Here is a 24,805-nt window from a genome sequence, read left to right as displayed (position 1 = left end):
GTCCTTAGAAGTCACACAGTGAGTACCGGGATGTTTCTGGTTAGCCTCGAACCGACGCCTTAGTACAGGGAGAAAGTGACAGGTGGAAAGCGGCAGTGTTCCGGGGCGACGGCTGTTCTTGGGGGACGGCCACAGACATAGGTACTCAGCACCAAGTCACCGACAGCCACCCAGCCAGCCTGGGCGCCTCGCAAATGGCACCGTGGCCCCGCGGGCCGTAGGAAGGTCCCCAGCAGCCCGGCACCCACCTGAAACAATAGCATCAATGTCTTACTTTTTCTGGAGCGGGAGAAGAACCTGATGCCCCCGGGCGAGGTAGACGGGTTGGAGTTGGGGGAAGATTCTTTGGAGGAGGAGCGAAAGATCCCACTGAAGCTCATGCGGCGTGGGGAGCGCGGAGGGGACTCCTGGTAGGAAAATGGGAACACGGTTTTGGGAGAGCCGGGGCTGGCCTTGGGCCTCACGGGAGCAGACACGGGGCTGGAGGGCCGGTGCTGGGGGCCTCGAGAGAAGAACCCTTTGGAGGGGCTGCCCGAGCTGCAGGGGCTGTCCACCTGGGGAGAGACAGACAAACAGAGGGGTCACTCCGAGCACGGGCACTCAGACCTCAGCCCCGCGCTGGACCCGTCGCGGCTGGACCGGTCCCTCCCCATATTCACCGCCACCGGGCTGCACCTTCGTGGCACCCTGCCCCAGAGACGGCCCCGAGCTCTTCTACACACACCGGGAGCGACCCCACGGGCCGGAGGAAAGGACCTGACCCAGGGTGGCCCGTCCGCAGGCCCGTCAGCACCACCCAGGGCTCCGCTGACCTCCACCCAGCCCTCTAGAAGGGGCTTCCTGGAGCGGACGAGCACGGAAGAGGCAGCGAGATGGTTCGAGACGACGCATCTTCCCCTTTATCCTATTTGTGGGTCTGTCTCCTGGCGTCTACTTCTTCACGCCGCACGTCTGTCCTTCTTGAGGTCTGACTACCCTGGCACGATGGTCTCTTGGCCCTCTTCGAAGGAGGAAACACAGGGGCGCCTGGGTGGCTCGGTCGGTCGATCTGATTCCGGCTCAGGTCGCGATCCCAGGGTCACGGGATCGAGCCCCGCGTCAGGCTCGGTGCTGGCAGCAGAAAGGCTGCTTAAGATTCTCTCTCCCTCTCCCTCTGCCCTTTCCCTGCTCTCACCCTCCCTAAAATAAATAAGTTAACAAATAATTTAATAAAGAAGTAACTTAATTTATAGAATTTTTAAAAATTCAGAGGAGGAAATGTATACCTCTAAGGCCTGAACCACGGCCGGCCTGGGGCTCCACCGAGAGGCAGTCCCAGCGCTGAGGAACATGAATTCCACCACGCCCCCCGCAAGCTGCTGTGGCATTAGGATGACTGGGGCTGGTGACAGGGCTCAGGAAGGAAGTTAACAAGGCCCAGTTCGCTGGTGACTAGACCTTGTAGTTACGGTTTGAGATACGACGACTCCGTCCACGGCGTCAAGCCGGGGCACGTGACTCACGCACTTGGACGGACATCGGAAGCCGGAGCTACACCTGCAGCCTGAGCGCGAGGGTCTGACCCCGACTCACCCCTCAATGGGCCTCCCTGTGCACAACTTAGTCTCGTCGTGCCTCAGTTTCCTCATCTGTAAGCCGAGGCGTCACGCCCGCCCGCCCCCGAGTCACAGGAGCTACCCTCTGCGCGTTCGTTTGCTCCTGTCGGTTTGGCAAACTTGCAACACGGGGGCCAGAAGGACCTCAGGGCCTACCCGGTCCCACGGTAGGAAAGAACAGCGACAGGTCCACGGGGCTCACGGGGCGAGGAGGAGGCCGGGCAGGGAACCGCCCAGCGTGCTGAGACCCCGCGATGCCACCCAGCTGGTGGCCACAGGCTCGCAAAGATAGGTGAGGGCACGAGGGCACGCACACGACCAGAGGTAGCATCTGTGGGGCTCTGGCCTCTGTCCCCGGGGGTGGCTGAGCGACCCAGGGCCCCTGTGAGCTCTTCCCCCACCAGAGGGCGCCCCGAACTGGGCTTACGACTCCTCGCTGGAGGTTATGCCCTCCCGGGAGTGGGGGTGGGGCTGAGGGGGGCCTCAGTGACCCTCAACCACAAGTCACTTCTCCCTACAACTCCCCACTTTATACAAGAGGGCCCGTGGGGCCATATGGGGGTGCCCAGGTGGGCTCCACGTCCGTCCCTTCAGTGAGTGAGCTTCTGGGCCAGAGGCCGGGACTACAACAGTCACAGACCACAAGCGCGTCTCCTTATAGAGAGGTGAATTTTTTTCTCTCTTTAGCCCTTGATATTGAAAGCCTTTAGACCTCCGCTCCCTGTGCTCTGAGTTCTCGATTTTGCCACTATCCCCCCCACCTATGGGACTCAGGCTTCCTCACATTGTTCTGAACCCTAAGAATGACTAAGAAGGAGACGTTCTCCACGCAGTAGACCAGACGCGCCTATGGCCGGGGGTGGGGGGGGGGAGGGAGTGGGGAACGTCACACAAGGAGTGGAAGGTGACCCAACAGCGGGGCGATGCAGGCAAGGAGTCTGGACACGGAGACTGGAGTCTGAATCACGGCTCCGTTTCCAGCGGTGTGGACAAGCGACCTAAGGTCCAGGGCCCTCATCCATCCAAGGGGGGACACTAGGCCGACCCACGGGGTGCGAAGTTGACTGGATCGACGGCGGGGAAGCACCTGGCACACAGTGAGCACGCCATGCATATTTGATCCGTGCTCCTGGTCATGAATTTGTAACTAACAGCTGCCTGATGTTTGTGGGGCGTCAGGGGGGCAGGGCTGACTTACGGCGCGACACCACCTGCGGAGTAAGAACCTGACTCTTCCCCGAGGCTTTCCGGCAAGGGGTTGGCACAGATTTGCTCAGGGCAGACCATTTGGTGGCCTCCACCATCGCTCGCTGAGCACCCCTGAGCCCGAAGCCAGGGGAAGGGGCCAGCCGGAGGCACGGTGAAGGTCACAAAGCTTCCACCCTCTCCCTCCCGAGAGTGGCAGAAATAGCTGCTGGAGGGAGTGGGAGCAGCCCGGAAGACACGAAACGGAGTCAAGGTCAGGTTTGAGGGGCGGAGGCAGAGAGTCGGTCGCATTTAGGAACCAGCTGCGAGGCTAACCCCACAGGCGACCCCCGAGTTTGCCGTGCTCCGCAAGTCCCCGGGGGGCTCTGCAGGGAGAAGGCGGAGCTGCTGGGCACAGGCCCGTGTTGGGCTCTGTGGGGGAAGGGAGAATGGCGGGCAAGACGTGGCCGCCACGAGCCCGGAGCAGAGGGCCTTGAGCGCTGGCTTGGCCCTTACTTGGTAAACAAGGGGCACCCTAGGGTTCTCCTGACTGGAATGCCATTCTGCACTGAGAATTCCAGGCCGACGGAGTCAGACACGGAGGAGGGAACCCATGGGAAGTAGACCTTTCCCCAGAAAGGCCAAGCAATGGTGGACACAGCCCGGCTCCCCCTTCTTCTGCGGGGTCCCACGCTGCCTGGCAGAGGGGAGATGAGATGGCCGGGCATGCCAGCCGTCTGTTCCCTGCAGGCTGGGCGGGGGCGATGCTGATTCGGGGGCCAATGGAAGCTGCCAGGGACGGGGCTGTGGCTCACGCCTGCTGGCAAGGCTGCAATGAAGCAATACTTCGATAAATGTAATCGGACGACGCGCCGCCTCTGGACGAACAGAAGGGCCCGGAGACTCCCAAGATGTGTGCCGGCGGTTCAGGAGCTAACGGGGAGCGGACTCTCCAGCCGTCGGCCAGGAGGGCACTGGGGCAAAGGCCAGGCCGCCTGGTGCTCAGATCTTTGCTGCAGGCCTTCCGCAGACGCCCCGTCCCACCCCCGGCGCCGTGCCGGCTGACCCAGAGCGGCTGCAACGGTGCTGAACGATCCCCGAGATCCCGGCACTGGCCTGGCCCCAGATGCTGGCCTGGGAACTGCACGCCAGAGCTGTGCAGAGTCAAGGTGACCAGAAGCTTCCCACAGAGACACGGTATGTGACAAAGCGCTGCCATCTCTGGGGGCGGGGGCGCCGCGGACAGGGGTCCAGTGAGGAGGCCCGGAGATCCTGGATGACTGATGTGACAGATTGCCAGGTTGGCCGCTGGAATATTCAGGAACACCTGTCAAGGGGAGCTCAAGTGTAGCCCATCCATCCAGCTGCACAAGGGCTCCTGGGATGCAGGGGAGGCTGTGGGTGTCCGACTGCGTCCACACTTCTCCGCCCGAGGAGCCTGGTGGCCCCTTGGTGGCCCTCTGTGGCCACCCTCACGTCCACGGAAAGGGCTAGATGTCAGCAGAATCGAAGCCATGTTCCCCTTCACAGGGGTGTCTACGCTTGGAACTGGATTGCTAACACGAAGGGGCAGAATCAGGCAGGGGAGGAGGGCAGCCCTCCTAAGGCAGTTTGGAAACTCTTCTCAGCAGTGGCCTAACTCTGCTTCTCAGAAAGGCCGACCTTATTTATGTCCAAATAATTCGAGGCTACTGGAGTCTAATTGAAAGGAGGATTGCCAGGGTTCAAGGTCAGGGGGAGGGAACGCCTGCCCTCCAGGGACGGGGTGAGGGTGGCAGGGGGGAGACCGAGGGATGGCCTTCGGGAATCAGGATCAGCGGGAATCCCAAGTGCCCTGCCCTGTCCACGTTCTTCTGCCGCACCTTCCATCCGAGGCCTGTCTCCAGGCTACATCGAGCCACAGATGTAGGGGAGAAGCGCCTTCCCAGCTAACCAGCACTCCGGTCCCTCCATGTCCCGTGTCCTTGTCAGACCATCTGGAACAATTCACTACCTTCTCGGGAGTCCGGGCCTCCTCTCCCAGCCAGACCATGGGCTGTTGAGGCCCATGGCCCAGACGTCACCATTGCCAATGTCCCCCAGCATTCCAAGTACACGCTGGGGGTGCAATAAACCCTCATGGTCCCTTTCCGCTCCCAAGTTGTGCATTTGTGACAATGACTTTGCTCTAGAACCCTCTGGGAGCCACCAAAGTGGGGGCCGGCCGGGCTGGGTGAGGCCTCAGTCCTCACCGTGTATCTTCACCGCATGCAAGGTTCCGCCTCAGGTTTTTCACCTCGAGGACGGGCTTCCTGGCGTCCAACCCCTGCGAGGAGGAAGACCCGCCCTGCAGCCACAGACCATGCCCTTCCAGGCTAGGAACTCCGTGGCTCCTTCCTGAGGGCATCCTCTGAGGGGCTCTGCGGGCTGGGCCACGGTGACCGCTAATCAGGTCGTGGGTTCGGTCGGGACAGGGAGCTGAGGCCAGCGGAACCCCGCAGGCCTCAACCAGGCTATGCTGCCTTAACTGTGCGCAATTCAAAATGCTTAGAGAACAGGCTAGCCTTCCGCCCTGGAGCTCCGGCCCCAACCCCGGGCTGTACCCAGAGCCAGAGTCGTGCAGCCCGGTAAGTCTGTGCCAAGACACTGCCCACGGCACCCGTGTGGCTGGGCCCCTCCTGAGGTCCCTTCCCCGCCCCCGGGGCCGTGGGTAACAGGGCCCGGAAAGAACTTGCTGCCCAGCTCTCTGCCCCACCCTCGCTCCCGACGGCCGGCCGCCTCAACCTCCCCTTTCGCGCCGCGCCCACTGACGCTCACGGGATACACACTTCTTGTCGGCGGCCTGACCCCACACGGCCGTCAGCCTTGCCGAGACACCGGCTGACCAGCGGGGCAGGGTTGGCAGTGAGCTAGACAGAGGCAAGGAGAAGTGGCCAGGAGACCAAAGGGAAGGACGGACACCCGGAACGGAGGGCGGGGGTTGGGGGTGGGGGGGGGCTGTCCGTGATGGGACGAGCTGAAAGCCACGGATGGTCTCCAAATCTCCCATTTACTGATACTTTGAGCCTCTTCTCTTTGCTTATTGTCGATCTTCCACATTATCTCGGACTCCTTTGGGGAGAAGGGGCGGGGGGGGGGCATGGCTGAACCCAGAGGGAGGAGAGAAAGGAAAAAAGCCCAGGAGGCCCTCAAATTAGAGAGCCGCAAGTGTGAGGGGCATGGCCAGGTGAGGTGGGTCATCCCAGCAGCGGCCAGGTGCACCAGCGGGTAAGCAGCGGGGACTGCATGTAGGAGCACAGGTGGATGGGCATGTGGGAGTGTCGGTGGATGAGCAGGTGGGAGCACAGGTGGATGTGCAGGTGGGAGCCCTGATGGATGAGCAGGTGGGAATACAAGCAGATGAACAGGTGGGAGCACAGGTAGATGTGCAGGTGGGAGCACTGATGGATGAGCAGGTGGGAATACAAGCAGATGAACAGGTGGGAGCACAGGTAGATGTGCAGGTGGGAGCACTGATGGATGAGCAGGTGGGAATACAAGCGGATGAACGGGTGGGAGCACAGTGGATGTGCAGGTGGGAGCACCGATGGATGAGCAGGCGGACGTTTGTCTTGGGCTCTCACCGAGGGAGTCCCGCCTCAGTGGCACCCCAGGTGAGCCGCGAGATGTTGTGAGAAAGGTGGCTTACCTTACGAGAAGCATGCTTTTCTGAGCTCTCCAGGTCTCCGTCCAGGAGAGGCATGGCAAAGGAACTCAGGTCCTAGGATGGAAAGAGAGCATGTGGTCAGCGGAGTGGCCCTCGGGTGCCCACCCGGCCTCATCCAGGGGCCTCACTGACTCTGTGTGTGCATCGCCACCCCCTCCTAAGTCCTCCGTAAATATGGACCACGAGGGAGGGGTGTGGATGTAAGCAGAGACAGAGGACGGGGCACCACATGCCAGCTCCCTCTAAGATCCGGAGGGAGATCCAGCAGCACGTCCAGCAGGAGAGCAGGCCACTGCCCCCCACCACCCCGGGGAAGGGGTGAGGAGAAGAGGCTGGGACTAGAGGCAGGAGGGAAAGTGCCCCAGGATGAAAACGGCCGTGGAGGGCAGGACTCTCGGCGCCCTGGGGAAAGGCTGATGGGACAGGACCTCGTGTCAGGACACAGAATGTGGGGCTCGCGGAAGGGGTCCAGGACGCGCGTCTTCCTGGAGAGATGATGGGGGCTGGTGGCAGGGAGAGCCGGGCTGGCAACTGGGGCTCAGTGAAGCTGGGTGGCACGGTGGCACAGAGGGGCGGCGGGGACCCACACGCGGCATCACTCCACTCTCAGCTCTGCTCCCCCTTCCCCTGGTCTCACCTGACGGATGCCCTCACACCCCGGGAAGGAGCCCCACGTGGGAAGTCCAGCAGGAGAACTTGTCTGTGTCCTTAACCTTTCTTTTTTCCCTTTTTCATTGTGGCAACATACACATAACACAGGACTTACGATCTTAACCACTTTGCGTGTACAGCTTGGGAGCGTTAGGTGCATTCACACCGCGCAGTCATCACCACCATCCGTCCCCCCGACCCTTCTCATCTTGCAAAAGGGAAACTCTGTCCTCGTGAGACAACTCCCCATCCCTTCCCCCAGCGGCTGGCACCTAGCATCCTACACTGTGTCTCTATAAATCTGACTACCCCAGTACCTCGCGTAGGTGGAATCATGCAGTATTTGCCCTGCTTCTGTGACTAGATTATTTCAGATGTTGTAGCCGGTGTCAGAGTTTCTTTCCTTTTAAAGGTGAATAACAGGCGCGCCTGGGTGGCTCGGGCCATTGAGCGTCTGACTCCTGATTTCAGCTCAGATCGTGATCTCGAGGTCGTGGGATCGATCCCCACATTGGGGTCTGCACTGACGGTGGGGTACTCTCTCTCCTCTCTCTCCGCCCCTCCCCCTGCTCACATGCACGCACACTCCCTCTCGCTCTCAAAATAAATAAATACAGATTTAAAAAGTGAATAACGCTCCATTGTATGGACGGGCCACATTTTGCTTATCCATTCAACCATCAGGGGACCCTTGGGTTGCTTGTACCTTGTAGCTATGGAGAAACGCTGCCGTGAACATAGGTGTTGAATCACGTCCCCCTCCCCCAAACCCGCGGGTTGGAGTTCTAACTCCCAGAACCTCAGAACGTGACTGTATTTGGAGACGGGTGTTCCCTCTTCTTTGGAAAGATATCTGCTCAGGAAGTCCTTTGGCCATTTATTAACCAGGTTGTTTGCTGGTGAATTGGTGGGAGTTCTTTATGCATTCTGGACGCTAGCCTTCTGTCGGACGGATGCTTTGTGCATATTTTCTCCCATCCTGTAGGTTGCCTTTGCACTCTGGCGATCGGGTCCTTTGATGCCCAGAAGCTCGTAACTTTGAGGTCGTCTGATCTATCTGTTTTTACTTTGTTGCATGTGCCTTTGGTGACATGATGAAGACTTTGCTGCCAAATCCAATGTCAAGCGTCTCTTCCCCTGTGTTGTCTCCTAAGCCTTTTCTAGGTGTAGCTGTTACACTGAGGTCTGAGGTCCATTCTGAGTCAGATTTTCTCTATGGTCTAAGGTGAGGGCCCACCTTCCTTGTTTTCCAGGGGTATATTCACGTTCCCAGCACCATGCATCCAAAAGACTGCCTTTGGGGCCCCTGGGTGGCTCAGCCGGTTGATTTCAGCTCAGGTCCTGGTCTCACCGTTTGTGGGATCGAGCCCTGAGTTGGGCTCTGCAGCGACAGCACAGAGCCTGCTTGGGATTCTCCCTCTCCCTCTCTCGCTACCCCTCCCCCTCTCATGGTTTCTCTCTGTTTCTCCAAAAATTAATACATAAACAAAAAAAAAAAAAAAGAAAGAGGGGCATCCGGGTGGCTCAGTCAGTTGAGGGTCTGACATCGGCTCACGTCATGATCTCCTGGTTCGTGAGTCCGGGCCCTGCGTCGGGCTCGCTGCTGTCAGCCCAGAGCCCACTTCGGATCCTCTGTCCCCCGCTGTCTCCGCCCCTGCCCTGTGTGCGCTCTTTCCCTCACTGAAAAATAAGTAAACATTTAAAAAATGAAAGGAAAGACGGTCTTTTCCCACTGAATGGCGTTGGCACTTTTGCTACACATCTCAGCTTGGCCACACATGTGAGGGTTTCTTTTGGGCTTTGTATTCTATCTCGGGGGCCGCATGTCTGTCTTCATGCTGGTACCACGTTGATTCAATGACTACGACTCTGTAGTAAGTTTTGAGATCAGGAACTGTGAAACATCTCACTCTGTTCTTCTTCTTTTTTTTCTAATATCCATTTATTTTTGAGAGAGAAACAGAGCGCAAGCAGGGGAGGGGCAGAGAGAGAGGGAGACGCAGACTCCGAAACGGGCTCCAGGCTCCGAGCTGTCAGCACAGAGCCCGACGCGGGGCTCGAACCCGTGAACAGTGAGGTCGTGACCTGAGCCGAAGTCGGACGCCGAGCCAACTGAGCCACCCCAGACGCCCCTGTGTACCCAGGCTTTCTTGTAACCCATTCTGTCCCTGCCACCCTTCTTGCTGCTGGGGTCCAGGTCTGTACCCTCCTCCCCCAGCTCTCTCTAGGGCTGCCTAATTGTTCTCTGAGACCTTCAGCCCCACCCCCTTCAGGCCATCTCCAAACCTCTGCTTGAAGAGTGATCCCCGAAAACGTGGGTCTCATTATGCCGGCCTCTCCCCTGGCACCCCAGGGACTCGGCAATGGCTCCCACCCCTGGTTGACCAGTGCGTGCTGATGAGCTCTTACGCGTGCAGATTCCAGACTCAGCCTCCCTGGTGTTGAGGTCTGTGGTCTCGGGCCTGGTTGCACTTGGGGAGCTTGGGTCCCGCCGTGGAAGGGAGTTGATCCATCGACGGTGCAGTCCAGGCATCTCGGTGATTGGGCCGGCAGCCCGGGTGGAGGGCCACAGGTGACTGCTGGGAGGAGCCACGGTCAGGAACCCTCGTCCGGGCCCTGCGGTCTCCAGACCGGGCCCCGTGGATCCGCGGACTTCCGCAGCCTTGTTTCTGATGTGCTTCTCTGCAGCCTTGTTTCTGATGTGCTTTTAAAACCCCGTCTCCCTTCAGCAAGTTCTCAGGCAGGCTGGTTTTTCCAATCGCGGACGCGTGTCTGTGGACGCAGTCTGGAACGCCGTCTCAACTCCTCACACACCTCACTTTGAGGCTGCTCTTTTGGCTGTCCACCCCCTCCCAGGAGAACAGACCCTGCTTCACTTTAGTCCCTCCAGGACAGCGCTGGCCTCTAGCACAGAGCCTGGCCCAGGGCCGTGCGTGAATGGCCAGTGCTAGCCAGCACTGTCCCCAGCTCCTCACCTGCTCTGGGCTTTACTGGTCTTCCCGCCCCCCGTCACCCCCAATCCTGGTTCACACAAACTCCTAACCTATATGATGGGACTTGGCGTGCCGTATTAGGATCGTTTACGAGTCTGTTTCTCTAACTAGGCTTTGCGTTCATCAGGGGCAAGGGGAAAGCTAGTCCCACTCTCCGCCCTGCATTTGCCGGGCGCACAGCGGGCACACGGCACCGTTCGGATCAGCACCCCCTCCCCTGGGCAGCCAGCGGGGGGCGGGGGGGGCCACGCGGTCTGTGCCCACGAGCAGGCCCCACGCGGCTGCAATTCCCTGGGAAGTGAGCAGGAACACGGTGTGGGATGCTTATCTCCTGTTTTAATGAGTACATTCCTCTCCGGTTTCAAATAATCATTACCCTCCAACATTTGTGCAGTACGGCGGTCTCCACACGCGGAAGCCTTTGCACAAACACTCATTTGTTCCTTGTGGAACCATCACGCTCTAGCGACTGAGGCCCCAGTGGCTAAATGACTCACGTTAAGACGGTCTGGGAAGGGGAGAGACCAGAATGCTGGGCCGGCTCCTGCCACAGGTGGCCCGTGGCCACAGGGGGCCGCCAGGAGGGGCCGCAGCGGGTCCCCCGCCCCTATTTCTGACCAAGGGGAGCTCACGGAAGTCCCAAGCCATCCGACCGCTGTGGTGTGTCTGCTCAGTCAAGCATCCCTACAGGGAAGTCCCTTGGCATGAGTGGCGGGCTTTGCTGGAAGGTTCCTCCGCCCCACATTCCATGACGCTAATCTTGGCTCTCATCTCTCAGAGCTCCCCAAGAAACAGCACACACCTGGGAGACCAGGCATGGGAAAATCTCGAACTGCAACTGCGGCCACAAGGCTATCAGCTGGTGGAATAACGGGAGGCCTGGCCTCCGAGCTCAGCTGACATTCCAGAAGGTTCAGGCTCTTGGAACTTCCCGTTTACGGGCTTTCGAAATTTTAAATTCCCACCAGAGCCTCACCCTTTCCTCACCGATTTCTCTTCTCCTTGCCATCCCTGAACCTCCTTTTCTGGTCTGCCAGCCGGTCAGGCCGCCCACGGTGCCAGGTGGGCACCTTGCTGGGCCATGTCGAGGCGCTAGGAGACATTTAAGACCTGGTTGCGGCCAAGAGACTCTGGGATCGTCATCAGCCGCACACGCTATAGCCTAGACCTTGACCGCAGGCTCTGGAGACCACTGTCAGTGTCTCTGGGGAAAGTGAATTTTCAGGATTTGGGCTGATAAAGTCGCCTGTCAGGAAAGCATAAGGATAAAAGAGAAAAGACCTAAGTTTGGAAAAATCACTGAGATGTGAGCTGACCTTAAAAGTAGCTCATTTAGGAGGTGTGCCTGGGGGGCTCAGTCAGTTGAGCGTCCGGCTTCGGCTCAGGTCATCATCTCGCAGTTCGTGAGTTCGAACCCCGCGTCGGGCTCTGTGCCGACAGCTCGGACCCTGGAGCCTGCTTTGGATTCTGTGTCTCCCTCTCTCTCTGACCCTCCCCCCGCTCATGCTCTGTCTCTCCCTGTCTCAAAAATAAATAAACGTGGGGCGCCTGGGTGGTGCAGTCGGTTAACCGTCCGACTTCAGCCAGGTCACGATCTTGTGGTCCGTGAGTTCGAGCCCCGCGTCAGGCTCTGGGCTGATGGCTCGGAGCCTGGAGCCTGTTTCCGATTCTGTGTCTCCCTCTCTCTCTGCCCCTCCCCCGTTCATGCTCTGTCTCTCTCTGTCCCAAAAATAAATAAAAAATGTTAAAAATAAATAAATAAATAAATAAATAAACGTTAAAAAAAATTTTTTTTTTTAAAGTAGCTCATTTAGGGGTGCGTGGGTGGCTCAGTCAGTTAAGTGTCCAACTTCAGCTCAGGTCATGATCTCATGGTTCGTGGATTCAAGCCCTGCCTCAGGTTCTGTGCTGATAGTTCCTCTGTCCCCCCCCCCCCACCGCCCCTCTCTGCCCCTCCCCTGCTCATACTCTCTCTCTCTCTCTCAAAAATATATAACCATTAAAAACAAAATAGCTCACTTAACCCCCACAGCCCCATCCCTACCCTCTTCAGAAATTCAGGCAAAAGCCAACATTCTACCGCAAAAAAGGTATCGGCAACAGAGCTGTTATTAATCTGCCCTTAGCGTGTCCTTGTTAAACCTTTCTCTGGTCCTTAGGGCAGCCCATACAAGTAGGGAAGGCAAGTGGTACCATCCCAGTCCACAGATGACGATACTGAGGGTCAGAGAGGTTAAGCCACTTGCCCAAGCCAGACAGGCGGACGGTAGCAATCAGGCCCTGCAGCCCCGGGGCCACGCACTCCTGCTCAGAGCTCTTTCCGCTCAATCCCAGCACCTCCTTGCGATGGCTCAGCTCCGCGAACAAAACCCAACTCGGTATCAGAGGCTGGGAAGACACAAACTGAGTATCCTTGGCACAGCAGAACCTCGGGGGACAAGAAAGAGGAGTGGGGGGGTTGTACGGTTCAGCGCTTCAGCCCCAAGGCAGCTTATGATGCTTTCTCTTGAAGGCCTACTCTTCATCAAACGCAATTCACGCTGATGTCGCAAAGACCGGCGTCCCATCACCCAGTGTCATCGCTCCACACGCCGGCATGCCTACGCTTCGCATAGTTTGGGGGCCAGTCCCCTGCCATGCATCCCGAACCCCAGAAGATAATGGATTTTATACCGTGCCCAACTGACTTACGAATCCTGGAAGGACAGGGGCTGTCTTACTCATATTTTAGCCTCGAGCGTAGGTGCGAGGTAAGTGCGTATCGATCGGGTGCGGTTCTGACCTTTTGGTCTTACAAAACTCCTTTGTTGATGCAGCTGGGATACCCCAGGAACAGTCCTGACGAAGGCACAAAGACAGGACAAACAGAAAGGCTGCCAATGTCAGGGGCCCGTGGCCTGCACCTGAGGGCCGGCCAGGGGTTTTAAATATCAGGGTCACAATAGGACATTCCTGTGCAATTAGCAGCAGGCTGATTCCTACTGAGGAAGGAGGAACACATCTAGAATGGTTTTCATTCTCTGCTCCCACTGAGCAGACCCGAGGCACCAGAGACATCTGGAGCCACCCCAGGCTTGGGAAGGGCTGGTGATGGGCACAGCCGGGTCCCACATCCCTCCACACGCAAGAACACGACCCGTGTGCAAGGAAGGAGCCAGAAGGCTGAGTTCCAGCCCCAGCTCTGGACTGGGGGTGGGTGGGGAGGGAGGGGGTCTCAGACACGTCTGCATTCAGCTTCTCATCTGTCAGGTACGAGGGGATTAACCGGATAATTCCAGAAGATGCCTTTCAGCTCCCACGGTCTGGGTTTTTATCGCTGAACTAAATGTCATCCTGGGATCAGGAACCCTGTAAAGAAGTAAAATGTACCCTCTCACCTTCTATTTGTCACGAAAATAATTTTCTTCTATTCTCAGGCTTCTAAGTCATCTCCCCCGCCTTAGAAACTCCGGGTTTGGGGGCAGGGTGTCCATGAACATGGGCTGCACCTGCGGAGGGGCGAGGGCACAGCCATGCTCCCCGTTGATGCCTCAGAGAGGAGGTGGCGATGAGCCAGCCGCACTTCTTTCTATCTTGACGTGACTTTCCTCTGCCTCCTAAGTGCTAACCTTCTGCCTATTCCATTGGTTCCTGAGGCCCCTCTATCTTAAGCACCCGGGTTATTGACACAAATGCCAGGCGCGTCTTCATGGATGCTTGGCACGATTCCAGGAAAGCTGTGAGCGGCACCCTCAGAATCACCGGTACTCGGTCACTCAGGTTCCACACGGAACGCGCCTGCCCTGCCCGTGTCCCTGACTCTCCTCATCCCCGTCACGCCAAGGGCTGCTGCTCACGTGATTTAGCCTCGTCTGTGTCTCATCTGCTGTGGCTTGAAGTTCACCCCTTGCAGTGAGGGCCTTGGCAAGCACCTCAGGTGGGAGGCACGAGTGAGGTGTCTCCAGATGGCCTGGGTTAGCGCCATCCCTCAAAGCCGCCCAACGGGCAGTTCTTGGTACCAATGTGGGGGGTGGCGACCAGAGCCATGGTCAGTTGGGGCCTTTGGAAAACATTCACGTTATATAACCACTCTCCGAAAAATAAGGAACAAACGCTGAATCGCTGGAACTCGGCAACAGGGGAGGGCCAGGGGCCAAATTCGGCAAAGCCTAAACTTAACTCTCGGAGAAGTTCCAGAATTCTTGATTTTCCACAGAGGACATCGTGGTTTCTGACTGCAGTTGGAGAGGCTTCCTGATGTAAAAAAGACAAGAAAACTGCTCCTTTTCCCACCTGCAGCCACCCTGCCTGCCCCAGGCCCCCCACCTGGGGGTCCCGACTGATTCGACAGCTGGCTTGGGCTCCCCCACCCGCTGCCCCGGGGCCTCGGTGCCAAGGAAAGTACTTGGGCCCCTGCGCTGAGCTGGCCTTTCTCCAAAGAAAGGAGCTCTGGGCCCCAGGAGGGGCGGGAGTATGGCAGCCTGACCCTGCCCAGTGCTGAGGAACTACCCTGTCCTGCGGCCGTCCCCAGTTCCTCGCCCGGCGGCTTCTTTGGCACGACAGAAGCACCAGCCGGGAAACCGTTTTCTCTCCAGAACTCCCCCTCGTTTTAGCTTCCGGGAGCCTCGGTTCTTCACTCTGTCAGGTGAGGCCACTGGCCGGGGGGCCATACCTGTCCTCGGGACTGGGGACGGCACAGGTGTATCACCGGGACACCCCCCCCACACCCCCCGCCGCATCCCGGGTCAACTGTCAACCTGGAAAGCCCGGGTGGCCTGTCACGTTCCACTCGACCGTGGCCTGAAACGAAGCTGCAAAGGTTCTGCAGACGTTGGCTGTCCCTCCTTGTAACGAGAGAGCAGGCCCGATCCCCACGACGAAGGACAGGGTGACAGACACCTCGTGCGCAGCCCTTCGAGGGAGGGATTACCAAGGGCCAGCTGCTCCTGGTCTCCTCTTGTTTAAGAGGCAGCTGGGCCTTGCCCTGCCTCGTAAGCAGCCTTTGCTCGACTATTGCTACACGGAAGCTCGGAAGGGCCCCACGGGTGCCTGGCCTTACGGCTGAGGACGCCGTGCAGAGGGAACTGGCTGGTGCTCTGGAAGGCCTGAGGGCCCCCGGTCCACATTCCCAGGGTCCCCTCCCCGCCCCTCCTCACTCGGGCCCCCAGAGTGACCCCTGAGAGACACATGTCCGGGCCGGGTTGAGTCCAGCCTCTCTCTGTTAACCACCGAGGATTAGGAACTGGAATCAACCCCGTTTCTTGCCGTCTCCGAGCCCCCGGCTCCTCCCGGAAGAAGGGAAGAGGGAGGGTGGGTGGGGAGGAGGCTCCAGGGGTCTGAGTGGGCCCAGGTCGGCCAGGAGGAAGGAGGCTCGGTCATGGCGGGGGTGGGGGGGGGGCGGCGGCTACCCACAGGGACCACCTGGGTGGCAGGTTGCTGCCTCAATCCAGAACAATCCATATCTCCACGGGGGGGGGGGTATTTCCTGCCCAAGCCTGGCGATGGGAGGTGGGAGATGTCACAGAAGGGGGAGCTCTGGGCTCTGCGACCTAGTGCCATCACAGAATCTGCGATGCGTAATTTGATTGTCACTTTGGCCGGGCCAGAGGCTCCAGTGCCTCAATCGACCACCAGTGGAGGTGTTGCCGTGAAGGTCCTTGTAGATGAGCATCTACGGTCTGAGATGGCCCTCCCTGACATGGGTGGGTTTCACCCAATCGCCCAGTTTTGCCCTTAGAGTAAAACCTGAGGTTTCCAGGGGCGCCCAGGGGGCTCGGTCGACTAAGCGTCCGACTCTTGATTTCGGCTCAAGCCACGATCTCACGGTCATGGGATCGAGCCCCGCATCAGGCTCTGTGCCGACAGCACGGAGCCTGCTCTGGGAGTCTCCCTCTCCCTCTCTCTGCCCCTCCCTTACTTGCATGCACTAATGTACCTTCTCTCTCTTTCACTCTCTCAAAAAGCAAACAAACAAAAAAACCAAAAACGCTAAGCTTTTCAAAATTAGAAGGAATTCTGCCCCAAGACCTCAGCACCAGCTCCTGCCTGAACTCCAACCCGTCACCCCGCCCTGTGGATTTAGGACTCAAGAGCCCCACAGATGAGCTAAGTCCTTAAAACAAAACCCTTTGTGTGTGTGTGTGTGCGTGTGTGCGTATCTACATTATGTGTTATGTACACCTAATGTATTAATTTGTAATCATTTATATTAAGGGCATATAAGGTAGATGTGTATATTAAGGGTATATTACATATCCTTATAATATACATATTATTTTGGCTGCCTCTGGGAAGGAGAGGGGGGCCACTCGGGGGAAGGGGGGCTCTGTACACACAGCTGAGCCTTCACTTCGCCACAAGAAATCCCCAAAGAAAATAGCTGGAGGCGGGATAGAGACGGATAGGAAAGGGTTTCCATCCCAGCAGAGTTGAGTGGAAAAACAGGAAACAGCCCAAACAGGCCTATTTTTACTGTCCTGGAGAACACGTGCCACACGCGAAGGAGAGCAGCAGACTCAGAAAAGCCCCGCTGTCCCATCATAGCCTCATCTGTTCACGCCTCACCTGCAAAATGAAAGCAGTCACTCTTGCGTCACTAGCCGGGGGGAGCGTCGTGCGAATTTCCCCCAGGCACCTGCTCACACTGCCCTGGTCCCTCCCACACCGGCAGCCGGTTGACAGCAAGGACCTCGTCTCGTTCACCTGAATGACTCATTCCTCCACAGTGCCAGGCACGCAGCAAGACTCAAATGGGAGTCTGTCTTTCCCCCAAACGAAACTGATACTGGAAAAGGCGCTCATAAGCTCATTCATACTGAGGTACAAATGACTGATGACAGCTCAGAGTGCGGGAAACACCCAGATCTTATGAAAAGGAAGTGATGTTTAATGGGCTACCTCGGACCGCTGGGCCCTTCTGAAGGCAAGGGCAGACTGAACACAGGAGCCATCTGTGACAGGAGGGACAGCCCTTAATCCCAGCGCTGTTTTCAGCCCTGACATTTTACTATTCTACTGAGACAACTCTTAAGATAGGGTTTGAAAAGACCAAGTCTGGGTTTCTGGAGAGGCTTTATTGACTCACAAACAAAATGCCAAGCCACCAACCGAGACTGTGCTATCCTTGGCATTGAACCCTCCGTGGGGGCCACACACTGCCTGGCCAGCTAGGGAACTATAATTACGGGGCTCCCACACTCTAACGTCCCCTTCCTGGAGCAGAAAAACCAACCACGAGGGAAAGTGGAGGTGCTTCTGGGGGCATCCCACAGACCCAAATGGCCCTCCGTCACACCTGAGCCCCCCACCCTGCCTGGTGCCCCCCGCAAGCAGCGCTTGGCACCGCAGGGGAAATCAGGCGGGTTTGGCCCAAACTTCAAGAGGGGCATCATAAATCTGAGTAGAACTGGGCACCCAGGGAACATTTCTATAAGGTCACAGTGCCGCTGGCTGGCTCTGAGACACGCCCTATGCAGGAGCATCTGGCACAACCATCAGGGCTCAGAGAGACCTCATTTCTGCCCCCAACCACCTACCCAGCGAGGCTCTGGGGCTCCGCCCAGGAGCTGAGCGGATACCTGCAGGGTTTGGGGCTCAGAATTTTCAGAGTATGAAATGTCCATATCGATGACACTATGTATCAAATGAGCCCTCCCCCTTTCTGCAGGTCCCACAAGGATTCCCCTCCATCCTGCTTGCTGTGCCGCGCCCCCCCTGCTCCGGGCCACCAGGTTACGGACCGAAAAATACGAGGAGTTCAGAGTAAGCAGCCAACGCCAAGGACGCAAAAAGAATTCAAGGGCTTCCTGCACTAGGCATAATGAAGGGAGCTGCTTTCATTTGTTCCTCCTGGCTGCTCTAGGAGCACCTGGCTGCTAGTTTTTTTCTTTTTTTAATGTTTATTTTTGAGACAGAGAGAGACAGAGCATGAGTGGGGGAGGGTCAGAGAGAGGGAGACACAGAATCCGAAACAGGCTCCAGGCTCTGAGCGGTCAGCACAGAGCCCGACGCGGGCCTCGAACTCACAAACTGTGAGATCATGACCTGAGCCAAAGTCGGACGCCTAACCAACCAAGCCGCCCAGGCGCCCCCTGGCCACGATTAGTTTTCAAACGAATAGTCCAAACCCATCAGTGGATCATAAAATCGACTTAGTTGATTACACAACCACAAAAATGTGAATTAGAACACAGTAAGGTTGCATTTCATTGTTTCATAAACTTTTTGATTACGCACACACAGACCTAGAATAAAATGCGCGTCTGTCCTGGTTGGAGCCTTCGGACCTCCCCTCGTATTTTGCACCCAGAAATAGGCACGGAGTAAAGAGACAGAGAACCACGTCTCTCTACTGTCGTGGGAGGTGGGCATCTCCTTCCCTCCTCCCCTCTTATCCAACCCCGTGTGTCCCTCCCCCGCCCTGTGAGCCGTGGGCACTGCTGTTGTGACCCAGCATGGGCAGCCTGGCTCCTGCCACCCCCAGACCCAGAACGGGAGCACCCCCCCCCATTGAGACCCCCTCAGAGTGGTCTCTGTCAGCACCTATACCCACCCCCTGGGTGGGCCAGGCCTGCGCACGCCCCCCTGGTCTCCTGACACCTAAATCCAGGGAAATCATGCAGTGAGAGCATGTTACAGCTGGAAAAGTTCTCAGAAATCTCCCAAAACAATCAATCCCCTCCTGCCCCCGGGGGAGTAATGGACGCCCAGAGAGATGCGACTCAAAGCCGCCTTGCACTTAAAAAACGTTGAAAAAAAAATTTAAAAAAAAAAAAAAAAGGGGCGCCTGGGTGGCACAGTCGGTTAAGCGTCCGACTTCAGCCAGGTCACGATCTCGCAGTCTGTGAGTTCGAGCCCCGCGTCAGGCTCTGGGCTGATGGCTCGGAGCCTGGAGCCTGTTTCCGATTCTGTGTCTCCCTCTCTCTCTGCCCCTCCCCTGTTCATGCTCTGTCTCTCTCTGTCCCAAAAATAAATTAAAAAACGTTGAAAAAAAATTAAAAAAAAAAAAAAAGCCACCTTGCACAGTCACGAACCAAATCCTGGTATTGCAACTTCTAGCAACTTCCGGTCACACTACGCTCTTTTTAGCCGATGGTGACTTTCTAGCATCTGTTTCTATTACGTAAGGTGACAACAAAACTATCTCACGGAGTCCCGTTGCGAGGCAAGCCTGGGGCGTGGGCCTGGCCGTCCTGGGCCCGCGGTGAACGTCAGTCCTGATCCACGCACGAGGCGTTTTCCAGTGTTGGCCTTTCTGCATCTTTCCTCCGGCGCCAAAGCTCTTGTTCCAAACTGCGCTTCCTGGTTGTTCGTCAGTGTGGTGTGAATTTGTTACTTCCCGGAACCCTCCACACCTGTGTCACGGCCATCTGGGTGAGCAGCCGCTCCAAGAACCTTCCGGAGCCACAGAAGCCTCGGTGTCCCGCTGACTGAAGGCTGGTGGGCGCTCTACACAGGGGGGCTCCAGTTGCCAAAGCAACTGGAGCAACGTGGAGGCCAGCGGGGCGGGGAGCTGGTATTTGCCCGCTTCTGCTTCCTCCCAGGGCCGCACCTGCCGAGGGCCGCGCCAGGCACATGCCCCACAGCTCCACGTGGGAAATCAGAGTTTTCAGGTGGAACAGGACTGCATTGGGAGCACGCCGCACCCTCATCACCACTCATGACCATGGAGGGTGCCGGGGACCCCATCTGGGCCAGAGGCGCCCACCGGGCAAGTTAATGACACTCAAAATGGCCAAGTAACTAGCTCTTTTTAAAGTGAAGTTTTTGGTCCTGTCTAATTTAGCTCTCGCTGTCAGAAAAAAAGAAAGAAAGAAAGAAGAAGGAAGGGAAGGGAAGGGAAGGGAAGGGAAGGGAAGGGAAGGGAAGGGAAGGGAAGGGAAGGGAAGGGAAGGGAAGGGAGGAAGGGAGGAAGGGAGGAAGGGAGGAAGGGAGGAAGGGAGGAAGGGAGGAAGGAAGGAAGGAAGGAAGGAAGGAAGGAAGGAAGGAAGGAAGGAAGGAAAGAAAGAAAGAAAAGAAAGCAAGCAAGCAGCTGGGGCACCTGAGTGGCTCGGTCAGTTAAGCAGCTGATTCAGCTCAGGTCATGATCATGAGGTTCATGAGTTCTAGCCCCACGTTGGTCTCTGTGCTGACAATGCAGAGGCTGCTTGGGATTCTCTCTCCCTCTCACTATTCCTCCCCCTCCTCAAAAAAAGAACATTAAAAATATGTTTTAAAAAAGCCGCTGATCGGTGGGAATGCAAGCTGGTGCAGCCACTCTGGAAAACAGTGTGGAGGTTCCTCAAAAAGCTAAAAATAGAACGACCCTACGACCCAGCAATTGCACTACTAGGCATTTATCCAAGGGATACAGGTTTCAAAGGGACACATGCACCCTCATGTTTCAAAGGGACACATACACCCCCATGTCGATAGCAGCACTATCGACAATAGCCAAAGTGTGGAAAGAGCCCAAATGTCCATCGATGGATGAATGGATAAAGAAGATGTGGTATATATATACAATGGAGTATTACTCGGCAATCAAAAAGAATGAAATCTTGCCATTTGCAACTACGTGGATGGAACTGGAGGGTATTACGCTAAGTGAAATTAGTCAGAGAAAGACAAAAATCACACGACTTCACTCATATGCGGACCTTAAGAGACAAAACAGAAGATGAACATAAGGGAAGGGACACAAAAATAATATAAAACCATGGAGGGGGACAAAACAGAAGAGACTTATAAATACGGAACAAACTGAGGGTTACCGGAGGGGCTGTGCGAGGGGGGATGGGCTAAATGGGTAAGGGGCACTAAGGAAGCCGCTCCTGAAATCATTGTTGCAGTAGATGCTAACTAATTTGGACATACGTTTAACAAAATAAAAAAAATAAATTAAAAAAAATAATAAAATAAAACAACATGAGAAAATCAGAAAAAAAAAAAAAAGAAGAAAAGCCGCTGATTGGGCCTATGCCCCCTCTGTGACAGGCCCCCAACCCACTGTGTCAACTGGAAACCCACACCCCATCTCTGGCCCTCAGTTTCCTCATGGGATAGGAGGTGTGCAGGCTCAAACTCCAGAGATCCTCCAACGGCCCTCCAAGACCCCCAGTTCCGTTCTAGGCCATTCCCTTCCCCAGCCCTGTGACGAAAGGGATCCTTTCGACACACCTGGGTTGGGCTGCCCCTGCCCGGCCTGGGGTCCGGCTCCAGAGGCATCAGGACAAACGCCAATAAGTCAGAGCCAGCATGGGGTTGGGGGAGGGAGAAGAGGCAGAGCCCCGGGCATTTTTAGGGCATCCGGCTCTGGCTGACACCGTCATGGTCAGTCTGACATTTGTCCAGACCCACAGAACGTACCACACCAAGAGTGAACCCAAGGTCACCTCTAAGCTTCAGTTAACAATAGTTTATTCATAAAGGCTCATCGATTGTAACAAACGTACCTCTAATGCAAGTTGTTAACAATGGGGGATACCGGCGGGGGGGGAGAGGAAGGTGGTGTGTGAGAATTCTCTGTACTTTCTGGACAACAGTTCTGTAAATCTAGAACTGCTCAAAATGGGTCTATTAACGAAAAAAGAAAAAAGGCAGGAGCGAGAAATGGTTAGACATGCCTTCAACGCCACGGCCAATCGAACACCCATCACACTGGGCCAGGCCACCCACCCTCTGCCCTCCGTAACGGGAGACAGAAGGGAGCCTGCAATCTGGCTGAGGGGCCTGCCTGCAGCTCCCCGGGAGGCTCGTGCATCACTCCACTAGCGGACAGGGGCTGGAGCGCGGTCACCTCACCCCACGTCCACGGCTCTCAGGACTTCCGGAAGGCAGGGGAGCAGGTGCGCTGCACATGCCCAGACTCTGCGTCCTAAGCCAAGTGGATCTTGTCTAAGGCCTCCAGGCAGAGAAAATAAATGAGGAGATAAGGGGGTTAGGCAGCAAGAGGGCCAGGAAGTTCTGAGAGCCCAGGTCCCCTCCCTTAGGCCGAGCCGGCCAGTGTGGACCCAGGGGTGAGGTCTCGGGCCTTCTAGCTCCAGATGGAAGCAGGTGCCAGCCCGAGTCACCAGGCACCCGCAGAATGTGTGGAGTGGATGGACAAATCCCAGCGCCAGGCCGGAGACCGAGTGGGCACCCAGAAACTCATGGTTCCTGGCCGGGGCCTCAAGGCCACAGACCATAGCGCGAACGAATCCAAACAAGGAATTTGCTAGGTTTTTTGTTTTTTTGTTTTTTGCTGCCAACAAGCCCATTCTGTTCTGGAGGGGCTTGTTATGTAAGTAGGGGAGGGAAGAAAAATGCTGGATGGGAGGCCAAAGTCACCAGAACAGCAGAAACTTTTAGATCAAGCTGCTGCCACGGCAGGGAGTCAGGTAAACACCGGGGTTGTTTGTGGCTTTGCTTTTTCAAGGAAGGGAGAAAAAAAAAAAAAAAGCCTGCTTTTCATATCCTAAGAATTGGGCTAAAAGCCATGATCTCCTCGGAGGACCCGGTCACTGAGATGTCCCCGTGTGCAGCATGCGTCCCCAGGCCACCCGTGCCTCCCCGTGGGCCGGCATGGGGCTCGGAAGAAGCATGTCCTGAGCGTGTCCTCCGAATTTCTCATCTGGTCCCTGCTAGAATGCTTTGGGACTTGTATTTCTCGCTGAAAAAGCACAGGGGATTCTGGACCGGGTCGTGTAGGGATATTCCAAAGGCCAGGGGACCCCCTGGGATTGCCTGTCCCTTAGCCAGGCCAGACCCTTGTTTTCACTGGGGGTCACGACCAGTGTGCCCCAGAAGCCTCTGGACCACGTATCTCTCTGCCCTTTGTATCTATGAGGCCCTGGGGGCGCCTCCCTCCACTCGCCAAGCACAGGGCCTCACGCCCCAGGTCCCCGTGCCCAGAGTGGGTGGACTTTGAGCTTCCGGGACCGCCGTGGGGGTGATCTAGGAGAGCAGCTCATCCTCGGGGAGGTCCAGGGAGCAGAAAGGGGACCCCCACAAGCAGAGGGGAAACCGGGGCTGCCAGGGCCGCTCTCTCCTGTCATCGTTGGTGCCCACTGCCCCGTTTTCATGGTTTAAAGACAGGATAACAAGAAGGTGTAGTCCGCCCTGGTTGGTGTGCCCAGCCTGGAGAACGGAATAACGCTGAACGAGAGCCTTGCTGGCTGAAACCTCCAGGGTCCCCCCTGCCCGGGGCAGAAGTTCCCGTACCCCTCGCCTGGCATTCAGTGCGCCCAGGACACCAGTAACTGGCCTACACGCTGTCGCCAGAACCTTGAATTGTTAAGGTTATAACCTAGCAATGATTTTTTTTTCATACATTACAATTTTATTGGGGGGGGGGGGCGGAGGGTTACACATTTGTTTAACCTGGGCCAGGTTCGGGTAACTGAAGAGCCTTTCCGAAATTAGTTTATATTGACCTCGATCCCACGTGTGCTGCAAACACAGTCTGGAGCAAAATGGGAAATAAAGACATCTTTCTAAAGACAGGCTTGGAAATTCTAATCCGGTAAGTTGTTTCCTTTCCCTGGGAGCAGTTGAGTCCTTTCTGACTTATAGCTGGCTGCTAGGCCACCATTCACAGGGAATAGCCGAGAAACCAGCGTATAGACCACCAGAAACGAGACTGACCAATCCTCCCTGCGTTAGGGTACGGGCTTCACAATTCAAATCCCCTGTATTCAAGGGTAAATTTAAAAAAACCTTTGTACGATGCATGCATAGTCAACAGTGGGATCCCTGCCATCGGCAAGCCAGCGGCTATACGAGGCTGTGTCACGTTTAAGATGCGTTGAAAAAGACTATTTGCTATTTTTAAAAAACGTTTATTTATTTTGAGAGAGAGAGAGAGAGCACGAGCAGAGGAGAGGCAGAAAGAGGGAGAGAGAGAGAATCCCCAGCAGGCTTCACGCCCAGCACGGAGCCCAACGTGGGGCTCAATCTCACGACTGTGAGGTGACGACCTGAGCCAAAATCAAGAGTTGGACGCTTACTGGATTGAGCCACCCAGGCGCCCTAAGACTATTTGCTATTAGACCGCAGAAAACAGCATTAAGTCCAATGTAGGTTGATCCGTGTCCAAGTAGATTGCTTTCTGCTTCTGGAGGTTGGTTAATTTTTCTGGTGACGATATTAAAAATCAAATTTTCCTCAACAGCGTCACCTGGCTCATGCTTTTCCACCTGGAGCCTTATCCTCCTCACAGTAGTCAGCGCCTCCAAAGGTCTTCCGCGGCCACGCGGGGGCTCACTCCAACCTTTGCTCAACTAGCCAGAGCGCAGCCATCTTTGGTGGACACGTGACTCGAGTCCGACACACAATGATGATAAAGGTGGCATTTGGGGGCGTCTGGGTGGCTCAGCTGGTTGAGCATCCATCCAGCTCTTGCCCTGGGCTCAGGTCATGAGCTCACGGTTTGTGGGACGGAGCCCCGAGCTGGGCTTTGTGAGGACAGGGAGGAGCCTGCTTGGGATTCTCTCTCTCCCTCTCTCTCTGCTCCTCCCCCCGCTCACACTCTTTCTCTCTCTCCCCAAAACACAGAAACTTAACGAGTTTAAAAATACTCAAGTGTGGCTCATGAAGTCAAAACGATGCATCAGGAAAAGTTGGGTGGGCATCTACCCTTGGCCCCATCCATGATGCACCCCTAAAGGAACCACTTTGAGCACAGAGATTTTTCCGGTATCCGGGGCACGCTCCTTTGGATGGAACGTTCTAGCTGCACCAGCCCCCGTGGCAGTGAGAGT

The 24,805-nt window shown here is 56.5% G+C and overlaps 1 protein-coding gene across 7 annotated transcripts in view; it reads right to left on the bottom strand.

Annotated features, from left to right (window-relative positions):
* PRKAG2 (protein kinase AMP-activated non-catalytic subunit gamma 2) overlaps positions 1 to 24,805 on the bottom strand; it is a 261,150-nt gene that overhangs the window by 177,766 nt on the left and 58,579 nt on the right. For all 7 annotated transcript variants that reach the window (XM_058723747.1, XM_058723752.1, XM_058723748.1 and 4 more), the window contains exons 2-3: positions 6,448 to 6,519; positions 275 to 554 (exon numbers count right to left, since the gene is read on the bottom strand). In XM_058723747.1, the coding sequence (XP_058579730.1) occupies positions 275 to 554; positions 6,448 to 6,519 (352 nt within the window). The remainder of the gene's footprint in view (positions 1 to 274; positions 555 to 6,447; positions 6,520 to 24,805) is intronic.

This window comes from Neofelis nebulosa, chromosome 4 (genome assembly GCF_028018385.1).
Source record: "Neofelis nebulosa isolate mNeoNeb1 chromosome 4, mNeoNeb1.pri, whole genome shotgun sequence".
NCBI classification, from domain to species: Eukaryota; Metazoa; Chordata; class Mammalia; order Carnivora; family Felidae; genus Neofelis; species Neofelis nebulosa.
This window is presented reverse-complemented; position numbering and strand designations above follow the sequence as displayed.